General features: G+C 39.1%; 3 protein-coding genes and 1 long non-coding RNA gene across 5 annotated transcripts in view; 3 read left to right on the top strand and 1 right to left on the bottom strand.

Annotated features, from left to right (window-relative positions):
- Positions 1–301: 301 nt before the first annotated feature.
- Positions 302–5,290, top strand: LOC148728981 (uncharacterized). The gene is made up of 5 exons (XM_088725062.1): positions 302–613; positions 1,299–1,424; positions 2,578–2,840; positions 3,280–3,529; positions 3,794–5,290. The coding sequence occupies exons 1-5, from the start codon at positions 565–567 to the stop codon at positions 4,825–4,827; spliced, it is 1,722 nt and encodes a 573-aa protein (XP_088581188.1). The 5' UTR covers positions 302–564; the 3' UTR covers positions 4,828–5,290.
- Positions 5,291–7,115: 1,825 nt separating this feature from the next.
- On the top strand, positions 7,116–11,578 carry LOC148728980 (uncharacterized). Of its 2 annotated transcripts, none has more exons than XM_088725390.1 (4): positions 7,116–7,324; positions 8,852–8,934; positions 9,587–9,666; positions 10,731–11,578. In XM_088725390.1, exons 2-4 carry the CDS (start codon positions 8,868–8,870, stop codon positions 11,340–11,342), a joined length of 759 nt encoding a protein of 252 aa, XP_088581516.1. In that variant the 5' UTR covers positions 7,116–7,324; positions 8,852–8,867; the 3' UTR covers positions 11,343–11,578. The 2 variants fall into 2 exon arrangements, with proteins under 2 accessions (XP_088581516.1, XP_088581517.1); XM_088725391.1 differs by having other exon boundaries at positions 8,811–8,934.
- A 2,687-nt stretch (positions 11,579–14,265) lies between these two features.
- LOC148728979 (uncharacterized) overlaps positions 14,266–16,105 on the bottom strand; it is a 2,341-nt gene continuing 501 nt past the window's right edge. Inside the window, exon 2 of the long non-coding RNA XR_015988830.1 lies at positions 14,266–15,098. This is a non-coding gene — a long non-coding RNA (uncharacterized LOC148728979). The remainder of the gene's footprint in view (positions 15,099–16,105) is intronic.
- LOC148728978 (uncharacterized) overlaps positions 14,755–16,105 on the top strand; it is a 2,591-nt gene continuing 1,240 nt past the window's right edge. Inside the window, exon 1 of the mRNA XM_088725470.1 lies at positions 14,755–14,944. Coding sequence (XP_088581596.1) covers positions 14,755–14,944 — 190 coding nt within the window. The remainder of the gene's footprint in view (positions 14,945–16,105) is intronic.

The raw sequence follows: 16,105 nt of genomic DNA, 5'->3' as shown, positions 1-16,105 counted from the left end.
GTGTCATAGGGCTCTCTTAGTTAAAGATTCCCACGACCTTTCTTCATGAATTGATACTAGTCTTTGAATTTCGCGGTGACCGTGGATTTGATCCAAAGCAGACTTTGACCTACGTTTTCGGAATTCTATCGCTGCCTTTGTTGTTGGGGTTACTGTTGTTTTGTTTTGCTTCTTAATTTACAATTGTCCATCTCGAACTCCCCCACCATACTGTCTTCTGCGGTAAACAAATACGCTTTATCACAACATTATTGCATCAAAAGAGGAGAGAGAGAGAGAGAGAGAGAGAGAGAGGGAGAGAGAGATGCAAATATCATGTCGTTAAAAAAAATGCGTCCTCAAGACACTTCTGTTTATTTTTTTATTGGTCATAAAAGCTTATCGATCTTTTTGCTTAAATAAATCAAGTCAGTATACACATCGTTGCATGTGGTAGTGACGGTAAAACTGTAAACCATTTTTATTTACCCCATAGTTCGTATCAATCCGCTGGAGTGTTATGATAGAGTTAAATCGTGCTCAAAAGAGGCTAAAAATGGATTCTGCGCGCCCAATTACCATTACATGATTGACAGGTGTCCATGGAGCTGCCGGTTCTGCAGAAGAGCGAGAGGTAATAAATCTATCATATGGTTTAACGATAACGCTGCTGGATTTGTTTAATGACCAGTACTGGGCATGACACATATCATAAGATATTCCTCCTTGCCATATGTAGACAGAAGAGTGGTAGAGTGATATCGTGTGCTGCGTTTGACATCGCCGAGGAAAGTTCCAAGATCAAACTTGTTTTACTCTTAACTTCTCAAATAGATGTGCTCCTTGGTTGCACTCTATTGGACTCTTCTGCAGCGGTCCAATTGATTTTCTGAGATGTCCAGCACGCTAAGGTTCTTTTTGCTGCTCAATTCCTCGTCTGCACATTTCAGTGGCCACCTGCTTTACTTCCTTCCAAGTAATGTTTAGAAAAACGTTACTTTGATTTGAGTGGGGTGTCTATGAACAGTCTGAACGTAGGTGAAGTGTTGCTATGTGCACCTCCACCATGAAATGTAATATATACTATAAAAAAGGGGAGTAAATCTACCAAGTCCACACCTTTTTTTCACCATGTAATGGCCAAATGGTTGTCGTTAAATTTTTGATGGGGTAATCCCCGTATAGAATGACGACTTATGCTGGAAAAACTTTCTGTGGTGTCCTTAGATCATGGGTATGAATGATTGTTTAATCATCAATTATTTTGAGGCATTCTTCATCGTGTCAATAACTTGGAAAATTTGCTGAATTTGTATCAGGAGATACTGACAAATGTGAAGACATCGACCAACGCTGTCCAGAATGGGTGTCAAAGAATGAATGTGCGACGCGACCTGACTACATGGCTCAGAACTGCAAGAAGAGCTGTGAAATGTGTGGTCCAGGTGAGTTCCTTTTGACAATCCAAAAGTATTTCTTTAATATCGCGATGATAGGGGGCTCCCAGCGGAATCATATCAAATTAGTTAATCACAATTTTTTTTTCACAAACAAAATCATAAAGCATTCTTTTCAAAATAACATTACGAATAGAGGCTACTATCAGAAAAAAATATAAAGCGTACGCTTTTTTAGGAGTATGATTAATTGAACTGTATTTCAATCATAACAAGAAGATGGTATCTTCATTTAATGTATGATTCAAACTGTGTATATTTTGGGGGATACGGATCAGGGGCCCGTTTCTCGAAAGTTCCGGTAACTTAACGAGCCCGAAGCCATGTTTTAAAATCAAAATTTAAAGGATAGGAGAGCAGGGTCTGGCTCCCAAACCAGTCCTTTTTGTTTCTTTAGCTCGTAGTTTTATTTTGTCATTTTCAAAACTTTTGAAATCCCCATCTTCAATGAAAACGGAACAGCTTTACGGGCCCGTTACGTTACCGGGACTTTCGAGAAACGGGCCCCAGGCCCCGGTTGTCCGAGGGTTGGATAACGCTATCCACTGGATAAATCTATATCCGGTGTGTTGCCAACTGCCCGTTAGCCAGCGGATTCTACCAAAATAGAACTTAGTCCCCCACAGTCTAGAGACAAAAAACATGTGCTCGTCGGACCCGCCATCTTGTTGTGTTATTGTGTAGTTTACGGATGACTAATTAAAACCTTTTGCTGTTCTCGCTCGTTGTCCAGGTTTTATTTTGTTTGGATAACCTTCGTCACACGGTGGATTATGCTATACGTTTTGCCACCATTTATCCACCCTTTATACAACTGGGCCCAGAAGTGTGGCACTATGGAACATTCTTCGCTTTATATATTACTAGTTGGCTTTCTAGACCTATTACGCATGCATGTGGAATGCTAGGCCACTAGTAGGTATTAATGTTTGCCACGATTTTTTGTTAGTTTGCACTTCTTAGGAATAAAGGAAGATGATTCAAGCAACTTTCTTAGAAGAATTCGAGGAAAGGAACTTCTTCCATATCAAAGCGTTATCTTGATTCGTTCATGGTTCATAGTATCAATTATCGCATACCAGTTAGTTTTTTGCGATTTCAAAGTAAATGGCTCAATCGTTTTTATTTCTTGATTCTGTAGAAAGTGAGTACAAAGTGAGCGACTCTGAACCCATTTGTCCAATCTGGGCCAAAGCTGGTTGGTGCCAGAAAAATTCAGACCTGCTTGAAAAATGTCCGCACAGTTGTCAAAAGTACGGTTATATGGGTGCAAATTCAATGGAGGAACGTTACATAACAGTCAACTTTCAGAATACTTCACAAGTAAACATCACAAATTTCACTGATTTTGTTGCACCACCGCCGCCATCTGCTGCCATTCGTCCTCATTCCGAACTGGAATCGGTAAGACTTGGATATAGACAGCGTAAGTCATGAGAAACTGAGTGCATTGAGTTTTCCTTATCAAAAAAAACTGAAAAGGCATTTCAAGCCTTTCGGTTCATTATCTCAGAGCTTATCCCAGCTTCCAAGGCATGAAGCGTCCAATAGTGCTGTATTGTATTGCCACTCGTCCTTAACGGAAAGCTACTCCTTAAGAGGTAACCCCTCGGATAATTCTATAAGATTCTCTGACAGTTTGGTGGTGTCTGCCCGCACTCTTGGCGGAGAGAGGATTTGGGAAACCGCCTCGCTCTCAGACATATCAGTCACATCATCGTTCACTAAAACACGATATGTCAGACTGAAAATTCTGCAATTGCGAGTGAGATCTCTATTTGCATGTGAAAGGCTTTTTTCTGTACAATAAAATCCCTATTTATATTTTGTTTTTCTGATTTAGCTTCCTGAAGACCTGAAGTCAGTTCTCGAGAAAGAATGGTGGAACTCAAAACTGTTACAACTGACCCAAAAGCAAAATGAGTATGTGACTCACCCAGAGCTACGCAAACCTTCGTTTCTACTGAACAGGAACCGCTCTGCTCAGTCAGCTAACAATACTTTATTAGAAGGAGGACAGATCAACGGATCCCAAGTGCTGACCAACTTGGCAAGTTCACAAGGGTTCATAAATCAGTCAACAGTATTGCAAGGTAGCAATTTAATGCTTTTATTCCATTTCTTCAACTGAACGCCCGCTAAACCAGTTCTTCAGCAAGGCAATTTTGAAGTTTAAAATCAACTGTTCCTTTATTAGGCATAGAGAAAGGACACCATCGTTTGATCGCAACAAAAAAATCTAATTAACTCTCTGAAATACGCGTTAATGATATTGTGAGCCTCGGCCAGGTTGAGGACAAGATTTTTGGATTGAATTTAATTTTCGTTTGATTCTATTTCATAACCCTTCTCGATAGTACATAACTACAGCCCTAAGTTTACGTTTTTGCAAACAGAAATAAAACGAAAATCTCTAGGAAAACTCAACGAAAATCAGGAAATCAGCACAATTCTCGGCTGTATTATTTTTACAGGTGTGAATAAACAGGAAGAGTTGAACGAACCTCCTGCTCCTGCTCCTCCTCCACGACCGTACGATTCTCTTCTTCTACAGCTAGCTGTCAGCGGTCTGACATGGAATAGTAAACAAAAAAAGACAGAAGAATATCAGACTGACAGGCTAACAGCTAGGAAGAATGGATCAGGTCAAGAAGTAATATGGAAAGAGGAAAAAGAGGAAGACAAAGATTTAGATGCGGAAAATGGTCAACAAAAAGAAGAAGTGCCTTTCATAGTTTCAGGGAATGATGAATTTTCAAGTGGCCAAGAACCGAGGTTTGAAATGATCTCGTTAGGTAATAAAGACGTGAGGCAAGGGATAAAACACGAAAGCCTATTGAAAACTTCCGGCGAGAATTTTGAAAGCTATGATGAGAATACAGAAGGACAAGAAATGGCTTCTTCCGAAAGTGGCGAGTGGATGGAGTCGGAAGAACGCCATGTTGCGATGTATAATAGTCCCCAAAGTAATCAAGCAGGCGGCGTAAAACAGGTTTTTCCAGAAAGTGACATTTTTGGAGGCGGGCAACACTTAGCGCAGGAAATTGATGACAATGACACCAGCTCAGATGGAAGTACACGGGAGGACAATGTCCGACACGACTTTCCAAAAAATAAAACCCACACTCGCGGTCAGTTTCACAATCAGGGAAGTGGTGACTTCGAGTCCACCTCATCTGATAGTAACCAATATGGGAAAGATAAAAGTGATGAAAATAAGACCAGCTCAGATGAAAGAAAACGGGAAGACATTGTCCTACACGACTTTCCAAAAAATAACATCTACACTGGCGGTCAATTACACAAACAGGGAAGTGGTGATTTTGAGTCCAGTTCATCCGGTGGTACCCAGTATGAGAAAGATGAAACGTTCTCTGGTAGTGGGGAGTAGAGTGTTAAGGCATGCCTAGATATCCAATTTGAAAGAGTAATAACAAGATATTTTCTGATGCTCAGTGATGTTCCATATCATCTGGTTCCTTTTATTAGCTTAGTTTTGATCCCGAAAGGAAGAAGGGGAGATATGAACGTTTGATAGAGGTTTGAAGCCGTTGGACTATTCTTGAGTCAAAATTACTTCATTACACCACCCTGCTGGGGAGGAGAAAAGAGTCTAGACTTTGGCATTTTTAGCAAATAAAACATTTTGGAAGGTACCAATATCGATAAGCCTGAATTTATTGCTGACTGAGTTTTTATGTTTTTAGCCAATATAGCCTAATAACTTTGGAAATTAAGTTGTAGATGAGTGTAAAAGTGGAAAGGAATGTTAAACGGTTCAGATGTAAATTTGAGAAGTATGTTTTGTACTAAACGTAATATGAACAATTAAAAGGCATGCGCACTTAATTTGACTTAGATAGTTGTAATTAGAGCTTAGAGCTAAAGTTGGCTTTGCATAGTTGATTTTTCTTCTTTTTATCTCAGGGTTATACAATCGAGAAATCTAAAGCGACATATAGTATCAAGTGAGGCACTGGTTTCTTATTGAAATATAAAATTGCACAGCAAGCTAAACATGTCTTAGTTTAAGATGACTTTTTCGATTCAGCAAAATCAAAATACTTTAGACTCGCCACCTCAATAAAATATCATTTGTTCCGTAAAATTGTGGTTTATATTGTAATTCATTTCAGAGACTTGTTAAATTGGAAAATGTAAGGATCTGAAATATCAAAATCCCATATCCTAGCTCAATGACAATCCATTCATAACTTGCTTTTGTTGAAGAAAAGAGGGCTGTGGAGAGAGTTGATCTCTGATCTGATCCGGTTAGTGACCGCAGAGGCTTGGTATCTGATCGCTTTCTCGCCAGAGATTGAACTGAAACCAAAGCAAAACAAACAATGACTGAAAACCAAAGCCAGAAGATCACTTAGAATGCGCAAGAAGTTAGATATATTTGCACTGCGAGAAGGTGAATTCCGGAGGGTGGCTCTAAAATCCTCAAGAAAACCAGAGAAAATTAAAAGTACTATATCTGCAACAATAAAAAAAATATGAAATGTTCAGCAAGCAACCGTCGACGATAATCCTACTCTTGTACGTTGGATTAGCGGTGATGTAATCGGCCCAAAATAACGAATATGAATATAGAGGCGAGACCGATACAACATAGATAAGTTTTAAAACGGAGGACTATATTTCGGCTGGCCAAACCAACCTTCTTCAGGTGCTTCACTGGCTGGTTTGGCCAGCCGAAATATAGTGCTCCGTTTTAAAACTTATCTACGTTGTATCGGTCTTGCCTCTATATTTAACAAAAAAAAAAAAAACCTGGCCTTCAATAAATTCATTAAATCAGAAGGAGGACACTGCCATAAAAAATGTTACAAACACCACTGATTACAATGACCTCGACAACTAATTCAGAGCTTATTCCGTTTTCTGCGGCGTAAATTGATAAGGAAGGTGGGTGCAATCCTATTCCAATTATAACCACACCATTTGGCTCTTGGAAAGTACTAAGATTTGCCTAAATGATTCTGAAAATGCATTTAGCCATGTGCACGTAAATAGTGTCGGACATGTTTGCGTTCTTAAGAAATGTAATTTCCGACATTCAAAACAGTAGAAAGCTTTGCTTATAGCCACTCAGGGATAAGGGATACCTGGCGAAAAGTCACGGAACTAAATTGATCTAAAAAAGATGTCGCTGCCACTTTCTCATGGACTTAATTAATTATCCATGCCAACTAAAACCAGTTTGAATCTTATTGACTTAAAGTTTGGAGAAACCTGTATCCTAGGGACAAAAAAAAATTATCAAAATACTCCTTGTCACTTGAAAAGGATTGTGAAGGCGACCTTCCCCTCCTTCTTCGGCGCGAATTGCTCGTCGTGTGGTCTTATGACGCTAATCTTTGCAAACCGCTCTCCACTACCCCCCGCTCAATTAATGGTTTTATTGGCATAGTGCAGTCTTAAAAATTTTAATGCAAGCCAACGTATGGACAATTTTTTTCTGGAGCAAGACAAATGACATTATATGAGCCAAAAATGTTTTCGTTTGCGATTACTTTAGGCAAATACCTGTCCAAGGAAAATCTTTTTGTCTTGTGATTCACTTGCTTCATCTGTGACAACTTTACTCAGAGGAAATGCAGGTTTGACAGTTTTCAATTAAGAGCTTTTGTTCAACGTTAATTCAGGTGCCTTTTAGACTTACCGCTTCGTCGATCCTTTGACATAAGAAAAGAGGATTTAATGGTTTCTCATTAAAAAGTGATCCTGGTAGACCCCCAACACCTGCCATTTACTGTCTTATATGTGCTTGGACAGACACGACATTTTTTCTAACTATTTGTCATATTTCCTTAATACCAATTAATTTGCCATCCAAGAAATATTTTGACGATTCGAGTGTTGGAAAGACAGCTCGGAGATAGGTAAGGGTGACAAACAATTTTCATTTAAAGGCTGAGTGTCGTTGTGAGCGCAAAAACCTTGAATTTGAAGCAGTAAGCAATCAACTCATTAATGTGTTGTGCGCGAAGGCTTTCTTTGTTACAGTTGATCAGTGTGGTTGTACTTAAAAAGAATGCTGTCTTTATTGATTTCAGTACATAACCTTACATTTTATTTACCAATGAATTGAAGACAAAACAGATGAACTCTTTGATTTCATTCGATTGTGAAAAACTCACAATCTTTGGTGTAAATTCAATATTTTTGTGGTATCACTTTGCGCTCCAAATTGTTTATGCAAAGAGTACAATTGTTCACATGTAGACACAATTCTGGAACAGTTTATTGAGCTTCAACGTGGAGTCATGAGATAAGTCAACCACCGCAGCGAAATCAAGAAAAGATGCGATGCCTTAGAAAGAGGAAAGCGCTAACGTTCAAAACCTCACCATTATTTATTTGTGAGAATCATCTAGTTATCCTTATGAAACCCACGTGTATATCTAGCTTAGGGTTTTACCTATTCACCGACCCAGCAAAAAAAGTTTCTTTAGAATTGAATTGGCACTTTCATCAATTCTTTAGCGACCTTTGTTTAGATGATGGACAACTACCGATACAAGCGTAGTCAAATGTACTTGATTTTATTCCCACTCCCCCTTCCGCCCCAACCGGTAGTTGTTTTGCTTTGTTTCATTGTCGCAGCTTTTTACCTGCGGCGGGTGTTAACGTTGACTTAAGGAAGTCTTTCTGACCAGGATTACTATGACAAATAGTATTTCGAATTTTCTCTATATGCAGTTATTGATTAAATCCCTCACAGAGTGGATGCCTCACCTCTGAAGTTGTTCGTCTTAAGTTCAATTGTTGGATCGCACCAATTCAGGGTTATCTCAAAAGAATCTGTAAAAGTAACCATCCTACGGATAATTTTCGATAAGGATGGTATTCTCTAGCTGCGGAGAATCTACGCATTCATGGAATACATGCTTAGGTGGTTGGAACTGTTGTGTCAAATTTCCTTAAGCGAGTTTGAAGCACGCATTTGCCCATTCCTCAGTCAAACCACATTCACCTCTTGAGGACATCTAAGGATGCGGCTTATTAATTTTCAGTGACTAACTATAGTGCAAATATGTCACCATCCGATTCTGATCGGCTGCAAGAAAGCACCCAACTCTAGTTGGCACTGGTTTGGTTAAATCCTACCAAAAACAAGTATTTTCCTTCATGTTTCGGAAAACAAGGAGAAAAATGATTGAGTTTTGATAGCGAGAACCAGCAAGGCCTCGGTTTATGTAATATGTCTCACCCTCAGTTGAACAGATGACCTGAGCCTGGCCCTAAAACCCGTTGTTACCGTTGTTATGATTAATCTGTAAACGAACAGAACAATTGGCCTCGGCAACAGCCCTCAAGTCGAAGTTGTAGTCATTACCTGACGATAACAGTTCTTTTTTTTTTCAGATTTCTGTCATATATTTTATACTTACTTTGTTTTTACATAGTGGCCTCTGTTAGAAAATGAAGCTCAGTCTTGGTTGGTGCTCTTTTATTATAATAGGCTTTGCAGCCACCTCCTCTGTCACTGGTAAGTATTGATTCTCTGCGATCAAGCAACTTTGTCGAATCAATCGATTTTAATATCAAAGTTTAAGAGATCCTTTTTGCTCCACCATGACGTAGCGCTTACGTGAGCCTAAGATGTCAGACTGCTTGTTATCAAGCTGAGCTGAACAATTCTTCTAATTAAGGACATGAACGTTCGCTGACATTCTAATCGGCGTGGAATGAATATGTGAGTTTGAAACAGTCCAGCTATCAAGAACCGTAACTTGAAAATGAAATAAACGTCGATATTTCTTAGTATAGGACCAAATGAATTGCTTGTTTCTTAAATATTCTGTTCGAATCAAGGTGGTTAGGTAGAGTTTCCTTTAGTGGAATAGGCATTGGGCTTCGCAGCGTGTTTCGAAAATCCCCTTTAGTATTTTAAACGGTACAAATTAAGGATGGTGTGAAGAAAATCGTTATCGTGAGTTAATGGCCTAAATGAAACGTGACTCGACTGATTCCGATGACAAAATTTGAAATCTTTGCTTTGGTCATGCAATATAGACTTCCTTACAGTAGTTGTCTAATTAACGTAGAGTATAATTACAACACGTAGAATTCACGTTAGACCGGGAGAAGCTGAGAATAGGTCAATTTGTGTTTTTTTCCGAAACAAATATCACACCTAGGAGCTGAGGAACAAAGAAGTGCATTTACTTCTGGTGATCAGCCAGGTTCTGGATCTGGAAGTGATTCCGGAAGCGGAGAGGTACTGAATGAGGGAGATGAAGAATTTTGTGGTGGATCTACTAAACCTGGGAGGGGAAAAGAGGGCGGAAGGGGCAGTGCACGGAAACGATAAGACTCATAAGAGGGCAGGGGCCGGTTTCTCGAAAGTCCCGGTAAAAGTTAAGGGGCCCGAAGCCATGTTTTAAAATCAAAATTTAAAGGATAGGAAACAGGTTCTGGCACCCGCACCAGTCCTTTTTGTTCTTAAGTTGATAGTTTTATTGTATCATTTTCAAAACTTTTGAAATTCCCATCTTGAATGAAATCAGAACAGCTCTACGGGTCCGTTAAGGTTACCTGGACTTTCGAGAAACAGGCCCCAGGACTGAAACAATAAATTCCAACATGTTAAAAACCAGCCAATCAAGAACGAGTACGAGACAACAACATCTCAACTTGTTTACTGGAAGTGTTCTATTTAGTTTCAAGTTAAAACAGTCGGTCTTTTAATACTTTCGCTTATTTTTGGGTTAACCGTCTAGGGGAACGGATTTGAGGAATTCTTTGCTGCTTTTGGTAATTAACTGCTGCATAAATGTGGGCTGTTGGCTAAATTAGAAATAAGTAAAGGCTACATACCTTTTATGATGTTACTTCGAAATCTATATTGGCAGAGTATAACGAGGTTTGAATTGTCGCAGGTTGTCAAAGAGGCCTTTTGAATGGTCTCTATCTGATGTGCCTCGTTTCCCGTAAAAAGCATTCTAATTGGCTAAATCATAACATGAACTTTAAAAAGCCTAGGCCGACATTTAAATCCAAGCCTTTTTCCTTTTCCATGTTCATGCAAATTCCTTTCCCATTGATATAATTGTGTTTTTAAAAATCATTGCGCTTCAATTTTCCAATTATAAATTGGCTGTGCCTTCGACACAATTGAATCAAAATGGGAAAGCGCATTTTGAATGTGCTTGAACGTATCTAAACGTATGCAACGTCCAGCCCAGTGAAAATCAGTAATAAGTTCAACAAGGAGCTTTCCTTTGAGGAACTCTTTCCTCCACTTTGCAGTGATGATATACTTAACATGGATCTTTGTTGCAGCCGGGTCCAGTGCCTGCTCCTACACCGTCGCCAGTACCCGCCCCAGTGCCTTCCCCAGTGCCTTCCCCAGTGCCCTCCCCAATGCCCTCCCCAATGCCCTCCCCAGTGCCCTCCCCAGTGCCCTCCCCAGTGCCCTCCCCAGTGCCCTCCCCAGTGCCCTCCCCAGTGCCCTCCCCAATGCCCTCCCCAGTGCCCTCCCCAGTGCCCTCCCCAGTGCCCTCCCCAGTGCCCTCCCCAGTGCCCTCCCCAGTGCCTTCCCCAGTGCCCTCCCCAGTGCCTTCCCCAGTGCTTTCCCCAGTGCCTTCACCAGTGCCGTCCCCAGTGCCCTCCCCAGAACCTTCTCCAGTGCCCGCTCCAGCTCCTTCTCCAGTGCCTTCACCATTCCTAGCCCCGGTCCCTTATCCAGCACCAGCACCAGCACCAGCACCGTCCCCATATCCAGCTCCAGCAGCAGCTCCTTATCCAGCACCTGCTCCTGCTCCTGCACCGTATCCTACAGCATCTGCTACATATGACAAAGGTCATAAGTCAGAGAAAAGCCAGCACAGAGAGCACAAGGACTACGAGGGAAAAAAACATCAATCCAAAAAACACAAAGGAAAAGGAAATTGAATCACCAACATCTTCGCCTGATTGTTAAACGTTTCCTGTAACATAATTAAAAAGTGTCTGCCGGAAATAGATTAACTATTCTTTACTGATTCGTCAATTGGGAGTGTCAGATCTAATGTTTCATTCACAAATTTCCTGGAATGGCTTTGAGGTCCTTTTTAGATGCAATATCTTGATCAGTATCCCAGTTTGTGAAGTCTAATTCAAGAAATAAAATATAAAACAAATAGCAACAAGTCTGTTAGTCAAGAGAAATCTAAATTTTTTTCATTATCTTAACCTATGTTTTTTCATACTTGATTTTTCTTTAATCCCAAATCCTCAATCAAATGGTCAGTTTCAACCACTTCCTAAAAGAGAAAGGCGTGTAAGATATTGCAGTAGAGATAACTTCGTTTAAGAGAATATTCAAGAATCTAACCAAACTTGAAAATAATATTTCCATGCGGAGAAATAAGGACTTAACTTCCGCCAGAGACTCCAAACTTAGTCCCAGTTACTTCAGGGTCAAACCAGTTTCACAGCTTATTAAATGTATCACAATCTGAGCATCCTTGCCGATTAAATCCAATTTGCATTTGACAGCCCCAGAACTGCTCTTCTTGTCAGGGTGGGGTTTTCCAGTTTTGGCCTACAAGTGAACGAGGTTTTAGTCTATCGTTACACACAATCCCTGACGTCAGTTTATGACTGATCTTTCCTAAAGCACAAAGAACCAAGTTCTCCTTTTCAAGGTTAAGTGGATGATCGCGCATTTAAACAACAAAGGGAAGTTTTGTTTCACCTGCCTCATACTAAAGCTCCAACAGTCCACACCTACATGTAAAGAAAGGCGCATCAAGAGATAGAGAAAATATTTTTTTAAGGTTAGCTAGGGGTGAAGGAGGCGAGTTGTTTCCCATTTCACGCTTAAGAGTTATAAATATTTTTGTCGTATCTATTGTGTTTTTTTGCGTATATCGCGTTACTTTTGAGGGCGCCTCGTTGGTGCAGGCGCTATTGAAAAAATTCGGCTGCGCGTGACTATTAGAAATATATCGTGTATTCTGGACTATTAATGTTTCGTGACAACTATCCCTTTTAATTATGGGACAGTTTGCGGAGCGCGAAGTTCGCGAAGAAGATAAGGTTTTTGAACGAACGTATTTAGGGAAGTTTATTAAGGCTCTCAGAGAATTTCTAAGTTCAATTTATATTATTGTAGTGTACTTGAAAGTCTGAAAATTAAATACTTAGGAAGTCTTTACAGTTTTACTCATAATATATGCTGTTCACAACAACTAAGGACGTAACATAACAAGACAGTACCAGGGATCAAGCAGAGATTCCAGCCTAAAGGACTCTAAGTCCTAACATGGGAGCCTCTTTTCTTTCTTTTCAGTGATCACTCAGAGACATTTTTTCGGGGAGCAAAATTTACTGAAAGTGTCCGGTAGTAGACAGTGTTATCTACGGCTTAAATCATAAAAGACATTGAGATGATTAGAGAAATCTTTGGCCGTGGACTCTCAGGGGGTATCAGGAAGGAAATGTTGACCAGAAAGACGTCCTAAACAAACCTTGGTCTATCGGCATGGAGATATTTGCTAAGCAATTTTAAAGAGAAAAAATGCGGGAAACATCAAAAACGATTTCATCGTATTTGATGGGGGATTTCTCAGTACCTAATCCCTTGAACTTGAACTTGAACTTTATTTTTATTTAGACACGGTAAATCTATCAGATAAAATAATAATATTATTACAATCTATTATTACAGTTACAATCTATTTTAATCTATATAAACATGATCTAAAATTTAAAAGTGAAATAGAAAAAAATAAAGAAATTCTGCTTCACACACGGCATCTATGTAAAGCAGAATCTCTTTATTTTTTTCTATTTCACTTTTAAATTTTAGATCATGTTTATATAGATTAAAATAGATTGTAACTGTAATAATAGATTGTAATAATATTATTATTTTATCTGATAGATTTACCGTGTCTAAATAAAAATAAAGTTCAATTCAAGTTCAAGGGATTAGGTACTGAGAGCAAACCAATTACATGTGATGAGACGATTTGCTCATAAAGGGGATAAACTGGTAGAGATTACCTTGAACTAGGAGCGGAACCTCCAGGTACTCCTCAGAACCAAGCTGTAATGAACGAGTTAAAATTGAAACAACCACTCTATAGCTAATAAGTCCACTTTTCTAAAACACGCACACCTTTTATTTTTTGGCTACGTTCTAGACAGAATGGTAAACCAACATAATATTTTGGTAATCGGATAAAGTCTGAAATAAAAAATTCTTACGTCCTCTCTTTTAACTGCTTTGCTTGCTTTATTTTGCTACGAATGTCTAAATATTTTACTTTTCGTATATTTTGTGTCCTAGCTGTTTGTTTGTTTTTCCTTACATATTTTTCGCGGGAAATTGGTCTCCTGCTGGCCAAAATTGGTTCAGTTGCGCATGCCTGACATTTGACCACATGTCACACTTCAACCTCTTTCACTCACAAGGCTAACTGTCGATTCTGTACCAAGTTCCCTCAATGATGGTAGCCATTTGCATACCCAGCAGTAAAAGTTTCCAATAAGAGAACGAATTTCCTCTCAATATATATGTCTTCTAAATTATTTTTCTTTATTTGGATTCTTATTTCTTCCCTCTCCCTTGTTTTATTCTACAATTAAATTGATATTAATTGTTTGAATATTTGTGGAAGCCGTTTGTTTCCATGGCCTTAGCGTCTTGGTTAAAAAAATTCATTACACGGATGAAAATTTGGCGTATTAAAAACGTAGCGAGACATCAGATAATTTTAAAGTCCAAGATAATTTCAGGTTGCGCTCTCAGTTAAGAATATCTATTGATAAAAATGAGGTGTCTCTCTCCAAATCCAATCCATTTACGAGGCATAAATTTGAACTTAAGACGGTTTGGTTGAAAATGTATTTCAAGTGTTTTCAAATTTTTTGTTTTAAATCATGTTACTTACAGCTATCAATGGCCGTTTTAAACATCTTCGAATAAGTGTTTGCCTGACTACTTCGAGGGAAACTACAACCACGGTGTTCGTTTCAGTTCATATCAAGGGCACTTCTCCGAGAGCCGAAGCATCGAGGGCGACGTGTTTTGCGATGATACGACAATAAAAATGTCAAATTTAGAGACTGAAATTTTCAACACATGTCATTTTTTCAATAATTCATAATACGACAATTTCATTTAAACCAATGAAAATGAATGTTGTGGCTCGACTACAAACGCCTGAATTAATTTTGAGATAAAAGATCGAGTGGGTTCTGGCAAAACTTTAGGATCACCGCATAATTATTTGGAATATTACTGAAACATATTCCGTAGAATTTTCTTTTCCGCTGTCCAGCTTGAGCAGTGTTGCAATTATTTGTAGTGGCTACCATGGCCGAACGAAGCCCAGTTGAAAATAGAGGAACTGTGGAAGCGGCGTATGAGAATAAATTGATAGATATCGACTGTGATGCCGAGAATGGAAATTCTAGCCTTCAAAGATCACCACAGGATATCACAGATAAGGCTCCTCCATTGACACCGAACACTCCACGCTCCACTGAATCGCCATCTTTAAAAGGTAACCGTTCTTATCTTTACAGTTTCCGTCAGCTATTCCGCGCGAAAAAGCTGTCGAATTCTTTGAACCAGAATCGCGTGTCCAGCCATTTTAGATGAGAATTCCACCTGTCGTGTTGCAAATTCTCCTCCATTGTCTTTTCTCCAGGATAGTTCTTTAAATGAAAATCAGTTTTACATGTAAATGCGTAGGGTATGAATTAGCATTAGGTTACAAACGAAAATAGTTCTGTAAAAAGCAGACATTACGGGTGTTTGATCAGGTGATAATTTAAAAAAAAAAACCAGCGGAAACTTGACAACTGCCAGTCTGAGACTGTAAAATAAATATTGCTTGAGTCTGTTGATACACCTCAAAAAAAAGTAAAAACGAAAATGAAAACTTGATGTTGGAGTGTAATGTTACCTATTTCGATATGGTATTTTACATGTTATTTTAATATCTTGTGAAATTTTATCTAGTCTGTTTTTAAATGTCAAATTTCCGCACAATGCGAATCATGGAATCGCGAAATGTAATCGCTCGAACATTAGCCTGGACTTTCGATTCTTGTTTTCCTAAGATCTTCTGTTTGCTGTCGTTAAGTTTTCCAGTTATCTATTTGCTAACTATAACCTTAGTTGTTTTGTGAATATTTATGAACGGACTTGAATTCAATCCTTGAGCAATACTGCAGTTCTAGACCTTGCCATCTCGCAGTATCAGAAGTACTCGACTTTCCTCAGAGAAGCCGCCCTAATCTCAAAAAATCTTTTTGATATTTTTACCATGATTTGTTGTCGTTTTTTTCCTAACTCGATAGCAACTCGACGTGAAGCTTATTCTCATACAATTCTTATTCCCATCTGGTCGAAGCAGCGGTCTGTTTTTTTTTTTTTTTTATCTCACATGGCCTTTTGTACCGTATAGGAAGCCTGCTGAGGCTCTGAGAAATATTATCTGAGTGTCGAAGTCCATCCTAGGGAAACATTAGGCATACTGAAATCCAGTTAGCTTTAATCGCAGTTAAGTTTCCTTTTAATGGACCACTACTTATCAAAATGCTTGCAGTCTTCAGGCTTAGATATCCCAGTGGAATAGCAGATGGGTTTGATTACATGTCAATTCGAACTGGAACGAACGAACGAACGAACGAACGAACGAACTGGAATTATGTAGTTC

This window comes from Stylophora pistillata, chromosome 6, assembly GCF_964205215.1.
Source record: "Stylophora pistillata chromosome 6, jaStyPist1.2, whole genome shotgun sequence".
NCBI classification, from domain to species: Eukaryota; Metazoa; Cnidaria; class Anthozoa; order Scleractinia; family Pocilloporidae; genus Stylophora; species Stylophora pistillata.
This window is presented reverse-complemented; position numbering and strand designations above follow the sequence as displayed.